Genomic DNA, 16,421 nt, shown 5'->3' on the forward strand with positions numbered 1-16,421 from the left:
CGCTCCAGAGGGGAACAAGAGGTCACCGGGGAGGTCGCCTGCGGCTCCAGCTCCCCGGGGGCCCCGACGCACCTTCAGGAAAACCCGACGCCGGGCAGCTCGCGGGCGCCGGCTGTTTTCCTGCGAGACCCAGGCGGTCGGCGGCGACTTCCGGCGCCCTCGGCCGCAGCCCAGGATCCCTTGCGCCCTGCGGTAGCCCGGGGCTGCCCAGGGCTGCGGGCTCCAGGCACCCAGAGCGCTGCGACCACATGAAAGGCCCGGCGCTCAGCACCCGCCAGCCACCTCCAGCTGGTTTCTAACTACACCGCCGGGGCCTCCATGCTTCTCAGGGACCAGCCTTCGAAGTGCCGCCTTACACCCGGGGCCTGGCCACCGGGCGGGCGCGGATGGAGCTCTGGTCCACATTTGGGAGCTCACAGTTGTTCCTGCCAGGTAGGTGTTACAGACAGATGAGCAGACTGAGGGTCAGGGAGGACAAACAAATTCACCAGGATCCTGCTGTTGGTAAGTGGCAGAATTTAGAGTGACAGGCAAGTCCCACTTTTGCCACTATATCAAGGCCTGGCCAGAGTTGGCCATTCCATGAGGGCCCAAGCTGTAAGCTATGGCCAGTCCTCTTAACTTGGCACTTTTTAGGAGAATGTCGAGGCCGCAGAAGCAACAGCAGCTCAGAACTTGCAAGCCAAGCGCCGGGTGCCCTCCCCTTACCAGTAGGGGCAGCTGAGCCCCCAGGCTCTGCCATTGTAATCTCAAATGGTGGCTTGGAGTCCGCCTGCAATTACTCAGCAGGCAACTGGCTTCCCTCACCCCACCCCAAACTGAGAAGCCTCAACTGTCAGCGGATCTGACTTCAAATCCAAACCATTAGGGAGGAGAAAAGCAAGAAACCTTTCTGTTCAAGTAACCCAGCTTCAGAACACATACCCCCTAACGTGCAGTAATGAATAGATTCTGTCTGTAGCCTCCGCAGTTTTAGCCAGCAAATTTAAGTGGGATGGAGACACATGTCAAGATTTTTTTGCGCGTTCAAAGTATGGAAAAATAGCAAGAGATTTGGGAATGCTCATTGATTGGTTAGTTCTACATGAAATGACAATGGTGTTACTGGTGTGTTCTCCACCAGCCTTAAAAGCAATCACTATTCTAAAATTGTCAAATCCTCTAACAACCCCATGAGGTGGATACTACTGTTGGCCACTATTTACAGATGAGGATTAAGGGACTTGCTCAACATCACACAGCTATAAGTGCTAGAGCTGGGACTTGAACCCAGGTGTCAGTACCAATGCTCCTGCTCTTATTCTCATTGCGGTCCAATTGTCAATACATTGTCAACCCCGGGAAATTCATTCAAAAGAAATGTGCCTGTTAACCCAAGTGATTGTGCTGTGAACATGAAGAGCTGAAGGGCTAGCTAGAACATAGAATCCTGTCTGCAGTCAGGACCTAGCACTGCTGTCTGCCCACAGATCTTCAAGTTCTTAAAAGTCTGTTGAGGAGTAGTTAGAAAAAAGATGGTACAATCCTTGCCTCTGCCCACTCACCTCTGAGGGTGGCAGGAAAAGGAGAACCTGTGTTTAAAGGGTTCTGGCTTCTCCTGCCAGCGCCCTGAACCCAATCTAAAGCAGCCCAGATCCCAGCCTCACCCTACCTTCTCTAAGGTCTGGACCCCAAGAAGGACATCATGGTGAAGATCAGCATCAGTCAGTCAGGATCTTAAATCTCAGATGTGGGCAGGAAGGCACATGCATCCTCCCAGCCAAAAGAGGTGACCTACCAAAAATCACTTCTCATCTTCCCCAGCCTTAGAACTGCCTCTGAATAAGAGGAACCACATTTTACTGAACGCATCTTCAGACCATAGCTTTATGCTAAGCATTTTACAGGATTTATCACACTTAACTCTTTCCAGAATTCTACAGAGCATTCTTGTACCCGTTTTCCAGATGAGGAAAATGAAGCCCAGAAAAATTGAATGTCTTGTCTGAGATCACCCAGGGACAGAGCCTGGATTTGAACTTAGGTCAAGCCCACTACAAAGAGTACACATGCTTCACCACCACACTGTAACCTTCCCACTTGGGACTGTTCCAACCCAGCAAACAAGTCCCTTTAGAGAAACCCAACTCTCTGCCTAAGACAGCTCTTAGAACTACCTTAAAGAAGTTCCTTTTGGCAAGAAGATAGAAAGCCTCGATGGGATTGGGGTTGTCTGATTTCCAAGACCCCTTCAGAGGATCAAAAAGTGGTGCCAGAAACCTTCACAGTTTCAGTCTTGTGTTTCCCTGCCTGGCTCGAAACTGCTCAGCAAAGAGAATGAGAAAAACTATTTTCCCAGGGAAACACTCACCTCTAGCTTGAGACTGGGGCTTGCCTTGACACGCCAAAGTAAGATCGTCAGCCCATTCATTTACCCTTACAAATTGCTCTGTGAATCCCGGTGCCGGCCTCCCCGCTCTTCCCCCTCCAGGAAACCCCATCCAGCCTCCACGCTCTGAGAGCGGCAGGTATCCACCGATGTTTACTCACTCAAGTTCATTCGACATCTTCCTGCTCCCAAGCTCCGACGATCAGCACTGAGGCTCTGCTGACCGCTTGTCTCTAATTCTTGCCTGACACAGACATTCTCTGCCCAGGAAAGTGTTTGATTTATGTTGAGGTTTGGGTGTCGAGATTTTGCTGACAGGTAGGTTCCCAGCAGCGCTGGCGCTGATTGGCTACAGGTACAGGTGCCGGCGACTGGAGGTATACCTCAACAGGTGCAGCTGTTAACTCTTAGCCCGCCGAGGAGGGCGGAGCTATGGGGGACTGGCTGGGTGGAGCTGGCCAATTCCTTCCTTGGTGAGGGGGTGGGGGGTGGAGATGAGGGAGGAGGGATGGAGAAAAAAATGTTGGAAAGAAGCAAGATAACTAGAGGAAAAGTACAGGGACAAACAGATAACTTGGCTTAAAGGAAAACTTGATTCCTGTTTCTAGTCATTGTCCCAGATACCCAGAAACATCCCCACCCCCAAATTTCTTTGCCCCCTCCTTCTGTACCACTGGGGAATTCTCAAAGGAGAGAGCAACTTTTCCCAGGTAGATCTTTGTATAAGTTCCCTTTTTTTCAGTTTCCCCTTTAAGGTAATATTTTTGAATAATCTTTTGCAGTTACTCAAGTGACTTCTTTTGGTTCTTAAAGTAACCTACTGTGGTAGATTTATTATCGCTTCCCCCTTCCTCTTCAACACACATTTTACAGATGAGGGAGGAAATGGAGGCCAGAGAGGCAAAGTGCCTTGCCCAAGGGCACAGCTAGCGAGGTCCCAGCCCAGATCCAATCTGCAGTCATCTCACTCCAAGTCTGGCTGCCCCTTGGGCTGAAGTCAGTGGCCTCAATTCAGTAGACATTCATTGAGCACCCGTTGTGTGCCAGACCCTACTCTGGGTTCTGGAGAAACTGAGGCCAGAAAAAACAGGGGTTACTGTTCTAGAGGAGTTTACAATCTGGGGGGTGTGTGTTGGTGGCAGGGGGTGGGGGAGTAAAGGAGAACAGGCTTTTATTGGGTGTGAAGGGGGTGTGGGCAAGCCACATACCTCTGGTCAGCACAGAAGGGATAGAAAAGTTGAAGGCTCCTCTGAAGCCTCAGCCAGCTGGTCATTTCACAGGCTCCAAGTGCTTCGTTCTGTATTGGGAACTTGGGAGAAATTCAATGCCTGTCAGATGAAGTAATTGTGGAGTAATTGCTGTGAGCTGTCTTCTATAAAGAACAAGCTTGGTAAACCCCAGAATATCCACAAACACAAACAGGAGAATGTTAGAGCTTTTTAAAGAGCTTCTTCCAGGATTAGTTTGAAATTAAATCTAAGCCAGAGATCTTGGCATCTTTTTTTCCCTCTCTCTCTTTCTATTCTCCCCTCCCCCACCCTTCCCCTTTTGGCGAATTATCTCTTTGCTCTGTCTTCCTGGAAACCTCAACTTGGCCCACTCCTCTCTCTCTTCTCTGGGAACGGCAAGTGAGGTTTCAGCTACCCCTGCCAATTTATGGAGGTTTTTCAGGGTAAAGTCAGAATTCAAAGGAGCCCTCTTGGGGTGGGGTCAGGGCTCTGGAGAGGGGGTACTGGGTTTGAGAACTCTCAGAGATTGGTTTCTCCCTGGAGGCTGTGTTGGGGGAAGCCCAGGGGACCCTAATAAATAATAGTAAATAATTGCTAATAAAGCCACCTCCTCAGAGCAGCCCTCTTCAGTCACCCTTGTTAATAAAGTAGACATTCAGTCACTCTGGATCACACTACTTTTTGTTCTCTGCAGAGCCCTTATGACTTATGATACAATGTAATATGACCTATGATATTTTTCTAATTGTTTATTGTCTTTCTCCCCTTCCTCTGGAATGTAAATTCCATAAGAGCAAAGACTTTGTGTCGCTCACTGTGGAATCTCCAGTGTCTGGCACCTAGTAGGTGCTTCATATACCACAGGCACCGGGCATTGTGCGCCTTTGCATGCATTGTCTCGCCTAATCCTTACAGCAACCCTGGGAGATAGACATTTTTGATACCCCCATTTTATAGATGAGGAAACTGAGGTACAGGATACTGAAGTAAACTACTCAAGCTGCAGAGTTAGGCAGTGGCAGAGCTAGAGCTGGGATTTAATCCGAGAGCAGAGCCTGGGTGCCCAACCACTTCACAGAGGTTATTGGTGGCTGAAGGGCTATTTGGTGCCAACTGTAACTGCAAAGCTTATTGCAGTCCAAAGGATGGCACACTCCTCTGTATGTACCTGTCTGCCCACCTCATGGAAGGCTGTGGAGTTTCTGTCAACCGTGTTGCAACCCACAGGTGAAGGGCTGTGGGGTGACTCATGCTGACTGGGCTCAGGGGAGGCTGGGATTCCAGGTGGCGTGTCTGTGCTCGCTGGGGTTTTAAAAATGGGTCCTCTCCCTCTGCCTCTAGGTTTTGCCTCTTTCATCACCCGCACCCATCTTCAGAGATCAGCAGAGACCCAAATCACAGGGTTTCTATGTCTCCACACACAGGAAGGCTACAGAAGTGTCCCGGATGGGATAGAAGGAGCGGTGGTCTGGGCTAGGTAGGCAGGAACGCCATGAGCCAGTTTGCAAGGTCACCAGGCCCCTCAGTAGGAATTATACCTCCCAGGCAGGAGGTACAAGTGCTTTCTAGGCCTTCATCCCAACAACCCAGAGATGCCAGGCCTTTAAAGAGACACTCCCCGTGCTTTGCTGCTGCCCCCTTCCTGCTCCTGTGGGGCTGAGCAAGGCTGGCACCTACTTCCCCTTCATGGATCAGCACAGCTCTTGGTTCCTCTGCAGAGGAGATTTAAAACAGAACAGCTATTCCAAAAAAAAAAAAAAACAAAGTTTAAAAAAACATAAACAGAGACCAGCCAATTACATGTAACATAATAATTATATCCACAATAACGACAGTAAATAATGACGGCTGCTGTTTAGTTAGCATTTGTATTTTGCAAGCACTGTGCCAAGACTTACCTATGTGTTAGGATAGTATTGTTCTGAGACTCACAGGCCTCCTTTCAAATCTCAGCCCAACCACTTACTAGCTACATGATGTCGGGCAAGTGGCTACAGCTCTTTGAGCCTCAGTTTCCTCACCTGTAAAGTGTATATAAAAATTGTATTCCTCCCTTATGGGGTTATTGTGAGGATTAAAAGATAATGCGTGTGAAGTGCATTATCTGTACCTGGCATCTAGCACTCAATACTTGTTAGAAAAGCCTTTTTTCCCCCTTAATTCTCATTTAAATCTAATGAGGAAGATATTAACCTTATTTCACAAGTGAAGAAACTGAGACTTGCAGGTTAAATGATTTGTTGGAAGTCAAAAGTTAGCTGGGTGCGGTGGCTCATGCCAATAATACCAGCACTTTGCGAGGCCAAGGCAGGCAGATCACTTCAGATCAGGAGTTCGAGACCAGCCTGGCCAACACGGTGAAACCCCGTCTCTACTAAAAAAACAAAAATTAGCTGGGCATGGTGGCATATACCTGTAATCCCAACTACTTGGGAGGCTGAGGCAGGAGGATTGCTTGAACCTGGGAGGCGGAGGTTGCAGTGAACCAAGATCGCGCCACTGCACTCAGCCTGCGCAAACAGATAATTTCAACAACAACAACAAAAAAAAACCAAAAGCTAATAAGTTAAAGAATTGAGATTTGAACGCACATCTTTCTGATTCCATTCTTGCAGGACTGGACTAAGTTAGGGAGTGCCCTGGGCTCAAGTTCTGCCTGACCTCTGGCTACTTATTGTGTGACTGAGTAAATTCTCTCCTCTCAGAGTCTCAATTTCCCTCTCTATAAGAACAGATTAGTGAATCACTATAAGGGGGGAGTTCCCTATTAAAATCATCTTGATTTGCTTTTCTAGATTACTGATGTTCTTTCTCCAGACGTTGTGATCTGCCCTGTTGGAGGACTGCACAGTCCTTCATCCCTCCCCTCCTTTCCACGATCATGCCTGTGCAGAAGCCACTGTTCCCAAAGAGTATGACACTTCTCCTTGGCATGTTGGGGAGGAGTAAAAGTTAGAGCCACTGTAAGTGAGCACTGAGAGCCAGGGCTCCTCTGTGTGTCTGTGAAAGTTGTGTACTGAACAATGACGGCACCATTTACCAGACGGGACATGCGCTGCTGAACACGAGGACCTTGCTGACAGCCGTCCTTTTCTAACACTTGAATGCTTTCTAATTATCCAGAACTCTTAATGCAAATCTGTTGACCTATATTCAAATATTGAAAGAATATATACCCACATGTCAACAGTGCTTCTCTGTGGGCACTGAAATACCAGGATTTCAATCTTTTCCCCGTCTTCCCCCAAACGGGCTACATTGAACTTGCACTGCTTTTGTAATTAGAAATTCTATACAAAGCCCCAGTTTAAATGTCATTAAACCAAAATAATTTCCCATTGATAAATGGCCATTGTGTCCCTATCCTTCCTGGGACAAGGGCAGGGATGAAGAGAGTGAAGACTGAGTCCTTGCCCAGTGATCCCCTGGGAGGCACAGGAATGGAGACGGGGGGCTGTCTGGCTTGCAGGCTCTCAGCAGCGAGCTCAGCTATCTGATCTCATTTTGATTTTGCAATTAAAATTACTATCATTTATTGAGCACTTAACGCCATAATGCTAGCTGTAGATGCTCTATCCCATTCCTACCTGTAAAATGGGGTCACATGGTTGGCCAAGTTACTAAAGAACGTCAGCTCTGAGGGTGACTGCCTGAGGCCTTGGACAAGCAACTTCACTTCCTTCTGCCTCAGTTTGTCCTCAGTGAAATGATTGCTATGAGGATTAGATAACAGTGTCCATAGTATGTGTCAGTCACTGTTCTAGTGCTTGATATATATATATATATAAAATCATGTAATTCAAGAGGCCTGTGAAGTAGCCGCCATAAGTATCCCTGTTTTACAGAAGATGGTAACAGTCCCAGAGAGGTGGTATAACATCTAAGGTCACCTGGCTCTCCCCTTAGTGACAGAGATGAAATCAAACTGAAGTTGGCCTGATCCCAAAGTTGTGGAAATAGTCCTTTCAAGCTTCCTAGTCCCTGTCTGGAACAAGGTCTAGGAGGGATAGATAGAAGGGAGATGGGAGGGAGGGAGGGAAGAAAAGTAGATAGGTTGGTTGATAGTATCTGCAAGGCAGATAGGATTTGTAAATTTCTGGAGGGCAGAAACCATACAAGGAAAAATAAATCTCACATAGCACTTGTCCTGTGTCTCAACATAATAGGTATTCAATAAATGTTTGTTGAATAAATGAAAAACGGATGAATGAATATAATTTCACACATTACTGACATTCTGGGCAAATTAGGTATTGCCTTCTACCCCCACCCCACCCACCACCACCCAAGGGAAGACCTCCAAAGTTTGAATTCCTCTACTCCCTCTTATTTTCATGCACCAGTGCCTTCTCTTTGCACCCATGACTTCAGGTCTGTATGTAATTTCCCATCATGCTTCAGTGGGGTCAGCCTGGGGATTAAATTAAATGAGATATTGACATAAAACCTATGGCAAATAGGTACCCAATAAAAGGTAGCTGGTGTTATAGGGAGCACCCAGCTTTAAAAAAAGGCCTCAGCCACTTCCCATTTCCAGCCCCAGTGCACAGCTAAGTTCACAGCATTCAGCCCTCAACCTCCCTTCAATACAGCCTCTGCTAGATGTAGAGCTCTTTTCAAAGTGTTTTCCTGTGCTTCATCTCCCCTGATCCATACAGCCATCCCAGGAGGAAGGGACAAGAGTGCATGGTTGGCCCCATTTGTTAGACTGAGGTTCAGAGAGAATGCCCCTGGTTAAGTGAAGAACTTTGGATTGACCCTTGACTTTCAGACAAAGCATCACCCTAGATACCATTATGGGTCCTAAGGGGTCACAGAAGTGCTGTCCTGGGCACTCACTCAAAACTCATTAAAATATTCTGTAGCATTTCATTTGAACGTTTAACATTTAAAGTAAAAGCTTCATTATAATGTTCTTAAGCAGAGGGGTAGGCCACACACCCTACATAGAGAATATGCCCCCCCATCTTTTTTTTTTTTTTTTTTTTTGAGACAGAGTTTCGCTCTTGTTGCCCAGGCTGGAGTGCAATGGTACGATCTTGGCTCACCACAACCTCCGCCTCCCAGGTTCAAGCGATTCTCCTGCCTCAACCTCCCTAGTAGCTGGGATTACAGGCATGTGCCACCACGTCCAACTAATTTTGTATTTTTAGTAGAGATGGGGTTTCACCATGTTGGTCAGGCTGGTCTCAAACTCCCGACCTCAGGTGATCCGCCCGCCTCGGCCTCCCAAAGTGCTGGGATTACAGGCATGAGCCACCGCGCCCGGCCATGAGAATATGGCCCTTCTTTGAAGGCATGGATGGACCTGGAAGTTGTGCCTGCAGAGCAGCAGGACATGGAACGGGCAGCTCTCAGGCCCTTTTACATTCTGTACTTTAGATGGTTATCACAGTTCTTCCAATAAGACCACCTACATTCCTTCCTGGAGCTTCCTTGGACATGAGGAATCATGGAGTCTAAAGTCACCCTGAAAGCTCTCCTTAGAAATAAAAGTCTCCGAAAGCAAACAAGCAGTTGTTTTTGTTTTGTTTTGTTTTCATTTATCCAGTTGATAAAGATGAAAGAAAATGCTAATCACAGTATTGGCAAGGGAAAACAAGCGTGCTCCTTGCTGGAAGGAGAGTGAGCCAGTCTAAGCTTTGGCTTTCCAGTTTAGCTCATCCTTTGATCTAGCAATTTCACTCATAGGAATTTTGCCTAAGCAAATAATCTTTGTGTGCAAAGAGTTACCTACAAGGATGTGCATCAGAGCATTGTTTATAATCCTGAAAAATTAGAATTAATAAAAATACCCTTCACAAGAGATTCAGTGAAGTAAATTAAGATACCTGAATGTAGCTGCATGCCCTGCTACAGTTTAAAAGGATGCTACGGAGGCTTCCTGTGTACCATGGAAGTTATTTACTGTGCTTTCAGTACAGTTGTTAGCAATTATGTGTTTTTATGATGTTCCAGGCATTAGGCTCAGTGTTTGACCTCGTATTATTCTCACAACCACCTTATGATGTGAGTACTATTATCTTTATTTTGCAAATGAGGAAAGTGAGGCGCAGAAGTGAAACTTACTAAGGTTATTTTCAGGGAGTTTCTGAGCTAAGTCTTGAATCTGGGTCTGATTCCCTACTTTTAAGTCTTCCGTTTACTCTTAGTAAATTAGTCCATTCCTATTTTAAAAATCCATTTATATGAATAGAGAAAACAATAATTCACCCCAGGGAGTATTATGGATATTGGGGTCAGTGGTGATTTATGCTTTATTTTTGTTTCTGTGGACATTATTTCTTCTGTTAATAGGAAAAAGAAACTTTATTTAAAAGTAACAAATCAGAGAAGGCTTATCCTCTGCTCAGGCAGAGAAGGAAGAAGCAGCCAGTGTGCCGTCTTGAGATTCTTTCTCTGTTGCCAGGAACCAGCCAGAACAGGAGGCAGCCAGGGAGAGGGGAGCCAGGGAGAACGCAGCCTCAGTCCTGGAAGGAGAGGGCCTGCTGGGAAGAACAGAACCCAGCTGTCTTGGCCCCAGGTGAGCCCTCACCTGTGCCTCAGGCCCCAGCAGCCCAACCACTATTGCTGAGTCTGTCTTAAAAGAGGCCATTAAACAAGACACTGCCCACTTCCAAATAAAAGACAGCATCGCAGAGAAAAACATATTTATCCCCACTACCCCCACGGCAAACACTGGAAACGTATTTCCTCCTCTCTGCAGGGGTCAAACTGGGGCCTGGAGGGTTAAGATAAGGATTTCCTTGAAATGCTACAGAGGAAAATTGGCCAAGGTCTGGCTTGGACAGAGGGTCTTGGTGCCCCAGTGCTGAATGGAATGAGTAGGTGGCCAGGGTCAGTGCTACCTTCCTAGGTTAGGGTGGGGTGGGGTGAGGTGGGGCAGGGCAGGGCGGGACCTGCTCTGCTTAGAGAGGTTCAGATAGGCACAACTAACCCATAAGGTCCTAACCCGTCCTGTTTCTTAGGAGTGTTCCTTCAAAGGCTGCCATTGGTGTTTATTTAGATCTGATCTCACTGGAGAGGGTGGGGAGAGGGAGGGTTTTGCTGAGACCTTTCTGGGCCCTGTATCCCCACTAGGAAGGCAGAGGCCATGTGGTCAGAGGTTAAGTGCTCAACCTTGGGCCTTGAACATTCAGGTGAGGGGTTTTCTGAATCCACCGCTGGCCTGCTAGGGAATTTTTCAAGGCCATCAGTTTGGGGCCTTATGGTCCAGCAGTGGAGAAGAGGAAGGACTTAGAAACTGTGGCCTGCAGGGGCCTAAGAACCATATCTTACGCCACGATCAGGCCCCTCTGGCTCTTCTCTCAGGAAGGTAACCGCTCAGAAGTCACCATCAATCTCCCCACCCCTCACTTGCCCCTGCTTACCCTTTCAGCCAGTGCTCCGGACAGGCTGCCACATTGACTAGGCACATGCGTTATTCATTTATCCATTCATTCAGTGAGTATGGAGAGTTATTTAATCATCACCAATTATAATAGCAGCTCTCATTTTTTGAGCACTTAACTCTCTGTTCGGGTCTGTACACTTTACCTGTCCTGTTTCACTCAGTCCTTACAAGTGCCCACCTCTATTTTATAGATGTGGAAGCCGAGACTTAAAGAAGCTATGAAACTTGATCAGGTCATGCAGCGCCAGAGGACCCAAGGTGGGATCTCAACCCAGACTGTTTGGCTCCAAAGCTGAACTGCTACATTATGTTGCTTCAGCAAACAGTCATTCAGGTAACTTGGTGAGGACGTGCTCAGTTCAAGTAGCTATGCCACAGTCTGGGGAGAGAAATGAATAAGGTATATTCCTGTACACAAGCCCAGTGGGGAAACCTTGATGAAACCCTTCTACTCGAAAACCTTTCCTCTGCTTGCAACTAGATGTTTGGAAACATTGTTTTGTTGTCAAATTTCACAAAATATCTTGTGTTGGAGGAGTCTGTTAGACTTCTCTAACTTCACCCTTCAGGTGATGCAGAAGTCTCTACTGCCGACTACCTGCCCTCACACACACATACACAGAAGGTGGAGCACATCTAGCTTGGATTTTAGAGCCAGTCTACATGAGTCTGTATCCTGGCTCAACCATTCACTACTTGTGTGACCTTGGGCAAGTCCTTTGAGCTCTCTGAGTCTCAGTTTCTTCATCTGTAAAATAGGTATAATTTCACCGTTGTGAGGTTTTTGCAAATAAGGTAACACACTGCAAAACATTCAGCACCACTCTGGTGTATAGTTAAGACCTGATAAGTGTCAGCCATTGTCTTTTATCATTAGGGATGGGCATCTCTTGCCACCCCAGTGAAACAGTTCCTTGTCTTGTCTCTTTCTTTGCTTCTGCCACCCGGGGCACTCAGCCCAAGGCAAATGTGCCTGAAGATGGGGGTTAGTCATCAGGTTCCCCTGCCTCAGAGGATGAGAGCATGACTGCTGCTCTCTGCCCAGTCTCCTAAGAAATCTGATTCATGCCTTGCCAGTACTCTATGAATATGCATACTTCACCTGCAGCCCTGTCTCCTTTCACAATGAGCTCAGTCATTTGCACCTCCTGGGTCATGTGCAGACATCCTCAGTATTACCCACTGATGGGTGTTGGAGAAACTGCTAAGAAGATGAGTCTTGATAGGCAGGTGACAGTGACTTGACTCTCTAGTCCATGGCTTTGCCTGTTTGGCCATATTTCAAAACTACCAGGGGCCTCTGAATTGACTGATGACCCAACATAGGGTCACAGTATTTCATTTGGCTGCTCTTAGACTGAAGTGACAACTTGGGATAGCCCCATCTGAATGGGACCAGTTTGGGAGCCTTTTGTTTCACCCTCTTTCTCTCTCCAGTCTTTGTGGGTTCCCTGAAACGTGTGAGGTGGTTTGGGGATGTTGAAAGTTAAGCCCCTCAGAGAGAAGACTTATGCCTTAGATTAGTGTTAGTGATTACAAGCTCCGGGTTTTGAGACTGATCTGGGTTTGAAACCTGGCTCAGCTTTTTGTTAGCTGTGACCCTAAGCTTCATAACTTGTTTCTCTGAGTCTGTTTCCTTATCTATAAATGGGATTAATAATAGTATTTATTTCATAGGATGGTCGTAAGGATTAAGTGCATGTAAAGCACTTAATATAGTGCCTGGCACAAAGTAAGTGCCCCATAGCTGTTACCAATATTAGGCAGCAGGAGAGACAGCACAGGACCAAGGGGCAAGAGATCAAGGTTTGAGTTCCAGCTCTGCTGCTTGCTGGCTGTGTGACCTCAGGCAAGTCATCTTCCTTCCCTGAGCCAGTTTCTCCAACTGTGAAATGAATGGTTTGAGTTTGAAGGTCACTCAGGTTCTTTCCAACTGTCTGAGACCTGTGACTTTGAAGGTGACAAAAAAAGAAAACATAGGAAAAAATAATTAGTAGCAGATGCCTTTATCAGCCAAGATAACATTTCATAAACCCCCGGGCCTCGACACCATCTTCAAAAGCCACCCCATCCCGCAGCTTCTAGGCAGAACCTTCTTGAACAGATAGGGTGAATGAACTGTTTGCAAGACTTTCTGGAGCCACAAGGAGGCCTCAGGGAAGGTGTAAGGCTAAAAAGCGAAGCCTGCATCACAAAGGGAGCAGGCCTGAGAAAACCAGCTAACCCCAAACATCAGACCTGGGGGATTCTGCCTTTTGGTGCCTTGGGCGAGAATCATCCTCCACTTGACCAGAATGGATTAGTTTATGGTAAGGGAGGGATGTTGTCCCTAGAGCCTGGGGATGCCCTGATCTGTTGTAAAACAGGCCCCACCTGGGAAATAGAACATTTTCTTTTTTGGGGCCTAGTGACCTCTGACACCCCCACCCCCTTCTTCCTGGCCCACTGTGCAGTCTGAGTCACACCCAGCAGGAGACCAATGCTGGGAATGGAGGAGGCATTCAGCATCCCCCTTACCCACAAGAGTCTCCACCGAGTTATTCTTAAGCCCTGCTTGAACCCTGAGGGGGATGACGTGGGCGGGATTTACAGAAAATGAAAAAACAATCAGTTTCAACTCGTTCTACCAGTTTTTGCCCCTTACAGTACAAAGTCTCTTAACCATCTTAATGTAACAAATTTCCCTTTACAGAGACAATGGGCTTTAGAGGAGTTTATTGATGTTACTAACAAACATAAGTACCTTGTACTAACCTCCTGGTGCCCAAGTGTTTGAGGTGAGAAAAACGGAAACATGAAAAGCCCAGAGAGGTAAAGTGACTGGCTCAAGGTAAGTGGTGGAGTTGGTATTTGAACCCAGATCCCCTGTTACTTCAGAACCTCAGCTACCGCCGTGACTTTGGGTGCAAACCTGTCTGAAGCCTGTTGGTGAAGCTCTGCCCAGCTATGAAGAAGCACAGATCTGCCTGCCTCCCTTGGAAGGCTCAGACTCTTTTTCTGGAAGGCCTACCTTCTCATCCTTTGGCAGTTGGGGGAACTGAAGCACAGTGAGGGAGATAAGCGTGCCATACAATGAGAGGACAGAGCTCAGCGCTCTTCACTCATCTGCCTGTGGGAAAGAGCCAGTTCTAGGGGTGGGGATCGTGAAGGAGCACCCTACTTCCCTGTCCTTGTCACATCCCATGGCCAGTAGCCATGTACTTTTTCCTCCTTTTTCTCTTGCCCAGCAAATACAGGCTCCAGCTGCAGCCACTTTGAAGATAAAGTTTCCTCCATAGAAATTCTGCAATACAGATGTCCTTCCGCGGTCCCCGTTCAGTCCTGCACCAGTTCCTTTTCCCACTGGGAAATTTCTTTCCTCTTCCTACTTCCATGCAACTGCGAGGCAAGGCTCAAGCCCACTTCCTTCTCCTTTTCCTGTGTCTCCCTGTGGAAGGAGCTCCCTCTTCTTCACAGCTCCAGGCTCTTCCCTACTCTGGCCCAACCTTATGGGTATTTTGCTCCATAACTCTCCTCAATCTGAACTGCTTCTGATTTCTCTCAAGTCATGTCGGGGAATCTCACAAATGCATTCTGAGAAATACAAGAATGCCTGAGATGTTCCAGGCAGAAAAGATTCCAGGATCAAAACATTTGGGAAAAGCTTCACATCTCTCCTTAGAAATGAACAAGGCATAGTCATCAAGCATCTGAAAAGTCCTGCAGTCAGGAAACCTACCTTGTTTGTTTTTTAACCCAGTATTTCCCAAACTAAGATGGCCATGATTTCATCTCCTCCATCCCCACTGACTCCTATAACAACATGTAGAACCAGCGATCCACTGTGGAACACACTTTGGGAAACACTGTCCCCAGCCCTCCAAGAAGGCATAGAGTTGACCTTGCCTTCATTGATTTAAACCCTTCCTGTTTCTCTGGGCTATTTACTTATTATCTCACATACAAAATAATCTAAGGTGATGTCTGCCCAATTGGATTTTTAGGAAAGACATACCCGATGGGAATGAAGATTTTCTTAGCAGGATTTGATGAGCCCATTACTAGAAAAAAAATCAAGGATTTCCCAGACTTTCAGGGTGAGGAGAGAATTTGATACAAGCAGCAGAGGCTGGGCGTAGTGACCCATGCCTAGCACTTTGGTAGGCCAAGGAGGGAGGATTGCTTGAACCCAGGAATCCAAGACAAGCCTGGGCAACATAGTAAGATCCCATCTCAATTTTTTAAAGAAGGATTTATCAAACTTGTTTCCTAGTCAATGGATAAAGCCAAAGATGTAATGGCCAGAAACCCAAAATCTAGAGTTCAGTACCAGATAAATACTTTTTGGGTGAATGAATGAATGAGCAGGCTATTGATCACAAAGTTGGCAGACATTGTGAATGAATGGATGAATTAATAAACAATCAAATAACTGGTGTCCAGGCCTCCAGACTTTCTGAACTTCATTGTATCTACCTGCTGTGGCCACATATATATCTCCTCAAAACCCAGATCTCATCAGTCCACTCTTCTGTTCCCTGGCTGGCTCCCTGTTGCCTTCAGGATAAAGTCTACATGCCTTTCTCCTGGCATTGGAAACTCTGCAAAACAAAGCTCCAACCTAGCTTTCCATCCTTCTTTCTCTTCCCCATTGGGTACCCCTTACTCTAGTCACACCAGTCCCCAATTCACTTTATCTGTCTCCTTTTCTTTCTCAAGCTATTCTCTATACCTCACCTTTTCTCCCCTGCCTCCATTGTTGCTTATTCAACCCTAGCAGTGCTTTCAGGCTCAGCTCAAACCTTATCACCCATGTTAAATGAAAGAAGCCAGATACAAGAAGGGGACATTCTGAATGATTCCATTTATATGAAGGTTAAGAACAGGCAAAACTATTGTGGGGAAAAAACAGAACTGTGGTTGCCTTTGGGGAGTGAGGATTGATTAGAAGGGGTTTTGGGGGTATGAAAATGTTCTTGATCTTCATTCCAGTGGTAATTTCATGAGTGAATACATTTGCCAAAATTCACTGAATTGTACACCAAAGATCTGCATTTCTCTGTATTGTCAATTTAATCTAAAAATAAAAATCTTACCACCCAGATCTCCCTGGCAAGAATTCACTGCTTTGTCCGTTATTCTCTCAATGCACTTTGTCTATACTGGCAGCATTTCACTTAACATAGACTGCCTTCTTTGAGAATAATTTATGTATATGTCTGTTTGCCTTCCCTACCACATAAGAGCTTGCCTCTAGGGCCTTCACACAGACACTCAACAAACGTTTGTGAGATTGAGTTAAGGCCCAAAACCAACAAACAATGGCAGCTATCATGTATTAAGCACCTACTATGGGCCAGGCTGCATGCTAAGTTCTTTACACACATATTTAATTTTATAATATAAAATATGTAATGTATGTATACATACATACATATATACATATATATAT

At 46.5% G+C, this 16,421-nt stretch overlaps 1 protein-coding gene and 1 long non-coding RNA gene across 3 annotated transcripts in view; one reads left to right on the forward strand and one right to left on the reverse strand.

The window, feature by feature from the left end:
• GRHL3 (grainyhead like transcription factor 3) overlaps positions 1 to 2,810 on the reverse strand; it is a 37,532-nt gene extending 34,722 nt beyond the window's left edge. Inside the window, exon 1 of one of the 2 annotated variants that reach the window (XM_016956387.4) lies at positions 2,530 to 2,810. In XM_016956387.4, the coding sequence (XP_016811876.1) occupies positions 2,530 to 2,546 (17 nt within the window). In that variant the 5' untranslated portion in view covers positions 2,547 to 2,810. The remainder of the gene's footprint in view (positions 1 to 2,529) is intronic. The other variant, XM_063804234.1, reaches the window with a different exon arrangement.
• LOC107975344 (uncharacterized) lies at positions 59 to 16,073 on the forward strand. The gene is made up of 4 exons (XR_001718794.4): positions 59 to 432; positions 10,007 to 10,120; positions 11,182 to 11,324; positions 13,868 to 16,073. It is a non-coding gene; the product is annotated as an uncharacterized LOC107975344 (long non-coding RNA).
• Positions 16,074 to 16,421: the final 348 nt, after the last annotated feature.

This window comes from Pan troglodytes, chromosome 1 (assembly GCF_028858775.2).
Source record: "Pan troglodytes isolate AG18354 chromosome 1, NHGRI_mPanTro3-v2.0_pri, whole genome shotgun sequence".
Classification (NCBI taxonomy): Eukaryota; Metazoa; Chordata; class Mammalia; order Primates; family Hominidae; genus Pan; species Pan troglodytes.